Source organism: Photinus pyralis, unplaced genomic scaffold (genome assembly GCF_008802855.1).
Source record: "Photinus pyralis isolate 1611_PpyrPB1 unplaced genomic scaffold, Ppyr1.3 Ppyr1.4_LG8, whole genome shotgun sequence".
NCBI classification, from domain to species: domain Eukaryota; kingdom Metazoa; phylum Arthropoda; class Insecta; order Coleoptera; family Lampyridae; genus Photinus; species Photinus pyralis.
The window spans coordinates 33,595,963-33,602,083 of NW_022170819.1; the positions used below are offsets into that span (position 1 = coordinate 33,595,963).

Consider the following 6,121-nt stretch of genomic DNA (forward strand, 5'->3'; position numbering starts at 1 on the left):
TATTATCATTGCAGCATCCGAAAACTCCCTCCGATTAGAAGAGGACAGAAAATTATGCGATCGGTGTTGACTCAACCAGCGAATTTTAGAATTTTAGTTCGGTAAAGCAAATAAGCCGTGAATTAGATGTGTTGCAGAGAAACTTCGTCTGATTAGGTTGTGTGTGGTGTCAAATGAAGCGCGTTTAATTATCATGAATCCCAGACTTTTATGATGACCGGAAGCCGAGAGATTAATTAAAGAAGTTTTCATTTTTGAACGTTATCACCCGAGTACGCCGGCCAGCTGGAAATTCCGATGTTTCCTTTCCGCACTTTGGGAACAGGTAAAAGCATGTTTTAGGGAGATCTTTTTCCGTTTTGGCTTTTTGTGTCAATTTGGACGTTAAATTTTGCATTGCCGCTTAATATCAAGGTAAGCGCTTGATATTTTTCCGTTAAGCGCTTGATATTTTTTCCGTTAATTATAAAGGGGGTTTGCTTTCCTCTATTTGGTTTGCCGTTAGATACCGATAGTCAATTTGCTCTTCGGGTCTCGCTTTGAAAAGTCGTTACCGTTTCCGTAATTCTGCTTTAAATTTTATTATTCACCAGTGATCGGCCGCATATTCCAAGCAGTGAATTTCTGTATAGCTATAGTGCAGTATTATTAGGTTCCAAAAATCTGGAAAAGAGAACACAAAGAATTCCTCATAAGAGTTTTTGAATAAAGGAAAAGACCCGAGCTATCGCCATTGTTGATTAGTCGCTTTCTGTGACATGCAGTCCAGCTACAGTATAAGGTTATTCTGAGTCAGGCGAAATAAATGAACTAATACAAAAAGATAAACCAGAAATTTAACTGAAGCGCCAATCCCTTTCAAATCACCCAATCGCTGTAGACACATCTAAATTCACGTACTTATATCTTATCAGGTAGATAAGAACCGTGCACAGTGTACCTACAATCGGTACACATTGTAGTGCAAATAACCGCCATGAGATCAACGTTTGTGTGCTACTTTTGCATCCTGTTCAAAATTACGATGTCGGCGCTGACTCCCCAAGAGAGATTGTGCCAGAATTTTGGGAGCTGTGACCTTTGCATACAGGCGGAAACGTACTGTGGTTGGTGCTTTCAAGAGGTAAATCTCACTATAGCTATCGAAACGAAATTTAAAATGTATCCATAGCCATAGAGGAAAAATAGTAAAAATCAAGCTATATGCTTGATTCAGATTACTCCGTATTCTAAATGAGTAACCTTTTGTTTCTGTCATATGAATACTCTAATACTGAATCACATTTTTCTTTCACCAATTCTGACTCTTTGTCCTTTGGGGCATGTTTCTAAGTTCGTGGCGCTTTCGGCTAGCGATATACACAGCTTATATATAAAGCAAGTGTATTTTCTATAATAAATCTCGAATCTCTCAAAATAAATTCTATCGGCGTGCTATAGGGGTGTTACACAAACCAAAGGGCATTCATTTTATTCCAGAATGTCGTCAATCCTAGATACATTTTTTTCACCAGTCCACAGAGATCCTTCGGCGTTTTTGTATTGTTAAATTTATATTTTTAACCAAATTGACTGTTTATAAGAAATAAAATCACACAATAAGCATTAGATCGACCAATGAAATTTTAAAAAATGGCAACGATAGATTCATGTCACATCGTGAAGTTGGTCTAAACCAAACAACCCGGCAACCCCCTCCAACCTTTCTTCACGACCCCATCCACATATCTTTTTGTTGTCTCTTTCGGCCTCTTTACCTTCCCTTAAACTTTGCTTCTTTGGGCTTCCTTTCTTCATACTTCATCCACAACTCTCAAACGCAATTTTTCTCCGCTCTGCATATGCCCTCCTTACTCACTACGCTCATAGTACCGCTTACCTCTATAGCCCTTTCATCCCGACCTTTTCCGCTTTATAGAGGTAAAAAAATGCAAACGTTGTAACTACGCTGCGGCGCGACAAGCTCCCAATCAAAGCCAAAATTGATCGGCAGGATACCACTTTTAAAACGGCGATAGTCAAAAAGAAAAGAAGCCCTTTCTAAATTAAACGTTTACCTTTTATACACATCTACAAAATGAAGAAGCGGTATACGTGAAACCCAACCAGCCGGAGTACCTACCCTTTGCGATACGCTCAGAAATTAAAGCTCTTTAATTAATAACGTTCTTTCTTTTTGTAAGGGCGCTTTTGACGGATGTAATCTCGACTTAATCGGCGGCGGTTATCTGTATTAATTAATTATTGCCGGAGTAACATTCCAAAATTTTGTAATCCAATTAACACCCATGGCCAAATGGAATTCGCAGCTCAATTGGCGAGATCATCCATATCTACCGATATATATGTAAACTGCATGATATGGACTGGTTTTAAGCTTGCTTCAAATTAACATAGGAAACAATATAATGGCTTAACGTGGCTAAAATTCTAAAATATTAATTTGTCCTCGTCCTTCAAATGACAAGAGCTTTCGGACGAAACAAAGACAATTGGAATATCTGGACGGGAACGGTTGCAAACGGCGGATTAATTGCAGCGTTAATTACGGTAGCAACGACTGAAACACAACTCTAAAAAATTACCTTTATCTTCGATCTTCAACTCATAGAACCAACACAAATACTTTCGGGACGACACTTTCGTAACGAAGCACTTCTTTATACCGGGTGTTCATTCATAGAGCTGGTGAAAACTGGAAACTTTAAAGATTTTTTTTAATTCTACGAGTTGGACGGTATTCAAAAATTTTATACGAGAGCAGAACTAATATTCGAGAAAATAAAGCGTGTTAAGCTAAGGGCGAGTGTTCAAGCAGATAAGAGTCGACACGTTAGAGTGTTGCCGGTTCTAGAAACGGTCGGTACGAGAGCATGTAGAAAAAATGCAGCCGAAGCCGAAGACTATGAAAAATTTGGTGGGAGGGCGGCATTCTTAGCCAGACCTTCGAGGCAAAGTACGTAACGTAAATGCGAACATTTATCGATCGCGTTAAAAGAAATTCTTCGAACTTTGGAAGCGAATATTGTGAGTTGTGTACGCCATTTTGGAGATCGCGTAAAATAATTCAAAGTTCGAAATACTTCACTGCAAGGTAAATTATTTTCAATTAACATTAATTGATCGAATTAGAGATTTAATGTTTGTAAGTTTTTTCTTCTAAAACCCTGTTTGAAGAAAATGTGAGCTCCCTAAGGCAGTTCGAGGGGAGACGATGAATTAAGCTTTTTGAGATATTGGTTCCTTGAGTCAAATGAAATTTCTTTTCTCTTTTTTTTGCATTTTAATGACACATTGCAAAAAACATTTTAATAAAGAGCAAATGAATTAAAGTTTATTCAACGGCAAATCAATAAAAAAAAGGGAGTGTGAAGCAAAAACGACCTACCTAGTTAATTTTGCTTAAAATTAATTATTGGCAAGTTCATAGATAGCTTTATATCCGACTAAAAGAAGAACCACTTGTAGTATTTTATCAATAGGTCGCCTTTATTTGGGTCTGTCATTGGGGCGAGGAGGTTACTTTTTTGAACTGCAGTACTAATTTAATTTTTCTTGTGTACTTAGAACTTCAAAAGTGACCGATGCGGGCCATTAGAAAGCTTGGTAAGAGACGGCTGCGATAAAAGCAACATATTGCAAAGTTCCGAGGACTCAAAGATCTTGGATATGGAAAATAAAGATTTCAGAGGTGTTACAAACCCGGACAATATCGAGGACTCAATACAACTTAAACCCCAGAAGGTTTCTGTACAGATTAAAGCGAGTAAGTATACATTGATCTGTGATTAATCCACATTTACGCGTTCCAGAGCAACCGATCAACTTTCAGTTCGTTTATCGACCGGCAGAAGATTACCCGTTGGATCTGTACTACCTTATGGACTTAACCGAGACGATGTATAAGGACATAGCAACCATGGCAACCTTGGGTGCCGATCTTACTAAACTTCTCCAGCAGTTATCGAAGAATTTTCGCGTCGCCTTTGGTTACTACTCTGACAAGGTGGCGTTTCCTTTCTCGCGAATGGCACCCCACTTCCTGGAGAACCCCTGTGAGCCCTACGGACAAACCTGCGAGAAGCCCTTCAATTTCGTGCACAAGTTGAACTTCACCAATGACGTGGAGAAATTCGTCAATACGGTACGAAACTGTGCAGTGTCACAGATTTGACGTCTTACAATTGCAGGTGAACGCAAGCAAAACCACGTCAAATTTAGACAACTTGGAAGGCGGAATGGACGCGCTCTTGCAAATTATCTACTGCGAGGACTACATAAAGTGGAGAAAGAACTCGCGAAAACTAATCGTGATCGCCACTACGGCCTCAATGCACTTCGCGGGCGATGGCATTTTTTGGTTGGGGGCCGTTAAGCGAATAACCGGAAAATGTTTCTTGGACCAAAAGACGGTATCTACAGCCGCTCGCTGGTTACGACTACCCATCTTTGGGAGAGGTCTTTCGCCAGTTGGCGTTTCAACAAGGTGAGAGGTGGCAATGTTTTTGGGAAAACTTTTGTACGGTTGATTTAAGATGAACGTGTCTTTTTCCGCGGCCAAAGAGGAATGCCCTAAAATACTACGAGAAAAGTGATCAAGACACTTCCGTACGTGTTTCGTGGGGAATGGCCTTGCGGAATAAGTCGAATCTAAATTGTACTTAATTTGGTCACGAGGGTTACTTCAAATGCGTTCGGAACGTTTCTTTGTGGCGCTTGCTAAGCTGAAAACATAAAAAAGTTGTAACATTAAGACTAATTGCAACAACGTTGACAGGTTGGAAATACGTGTCCAGCGCGTGTGATAATGTTTGAAGTTGGCAAAGAGTACGTTTTCGAACGTAATTTAGAGTGGACCGCAGTTCCCTGACAGGTTAAGGGTAAGATCTGCTTAAAACTACAAAGTTTTGAGGCTATTCAATTAATTGTAGAGGAAAACTATTATAATAGAAGAGAAGAATATCGCGGAGAAAATCAATAATCGACGTGAATAATATTGGAAAGTGCGAATGGTGATGAGGAACCGAGAAGAACTGTCGGGAGTGGTGTAACACAGGTGCGGAATATGCGAATATGTGAAGAGGGATGGTTAATTGGTAGTAATCATTCTCTACACAAATTTCATGATCCATTTTTTCAGGAAGGGAGACAATTGTGAAATCAGTTGCATAAAACCACGGGTTTTGAAGAGTGTCGGGAGAAAAATGACACGTACACTTCAGGTAATCTTGGCGGTGAGTTTGCAATTACGCAAACTGATCCAGTGTCAATCTTCCAAATTTTAGAGGCGATTGCGAAATGTGGAATGTGTATTTTGCGATGAAGGAATACACGGGTAAGAGTTTTGCCAAGATAAGCAGAAAGTGGGGCATGATGTAATCTAATCTTTAGGGTCCCTGAAGCTGGAAGAAGTCATTGATGGCTGACAGTTACGATCTTTATTTTGTTTTATAAAGCTATTTTGTTGCATAAATTAGGCCGCCCTTCGAAGGTTTTGTCATTTAAAGTAGACATCAGGTAAAATCAATACAACCATAAACCCCTATGTCTACTTCTTAATGATTAGCATTGGCCTTTAGGTTTGCTCTTTAAATTAACAATTTTGATATCAACAGGAAACAAACAAAGGAAGCATATGTGGAGGTTTGGTGGGGCGAGGTATTTGCGAGGAAGGAAAGTATCCTGCAAGGCTGGATTTACCAGTGAAGACTGCCTCGTGCCCGACATCAAACAAAAGGTCAAGCGCCCGTTAGCGACAGAAGTATTAGCGACGAGGGGGACATGCAAATGGTGGAGTGTGCGTTTGCAATCAAAACTACAGTTGGGGAGTTCTCGAATTTGCCCTACTTGCAAGGGATTAGTTCAATTACGAGAGACTGTGTTTGGATAACAGTTGAGAGGCACAAGTTGACTAAGTGCACAAGATGGCAAGTTCCCTTTGTCATCGAACGTAATCAGTGATGGTAAACATACGGTCAAAAATCGTTTAATTACCAACGTTTTACTGGGTCGACGGGCTCAAACTGTCCATCTTCGCACGAGAAGGAAGGTGCGGATTCATTTGCGATGCACAATCCGTTACATTATTGGAAGACCGAAACGGTTCCCGACCTGGGAAATT

The 6,121-nt window shown here is 40.0% G+C and overlaps 1 protein-coding gene across 1 annotated transcript; it reads left to right on the top strand.

Annotated features, from left to right (window-relative positions):
* The first annotated feature begins 899 nt into the window (after positions 1-899).
* Positions 900-5,426, top strand: LOC116179562 (integrin beta-nu-like). Its single transcript, XM_031499360.1, has 6 exons — positions 900-1,123; positions 3,568-3,766; positions 3,813-4,144; positions 4,191-4,486; positions 5,265-5,335; positions 5,392-5,426. Exons 1-6 carry the CDS (start codon positions 977-979, stop codon positions 5,424-5,426), a joined length of 1,080 nt encoding a protein of 359 aa, XP_031355220.1. The 5' UTR covers positions 900-976.
* Positions 5,427-6,121: the final 695 nt, after the last annotated feature.

Coding starts and splice junctions, on each gene's coding strand:
- LOC116179562 (XM_031499360.1), top strand. CDS start 977: ATGAGATCAACGTTTGTGTGCTACTTTTGCATCCTGTTCAAAATTACG. Junction 3,767..3,812: donor TTCTGTACAGATTAAAGCGA/GTAAGTATACAT, acceptor TACGCGTTCCAG/AGCAACCGATCAACTTTCAG. Junction 4,145..4,190: donor TGGAGAAATTCGTCAATACG/GTACGAAACTGT, acceptor TTACAATTGCAG/GTGAACGCAAGCAAAACCAC.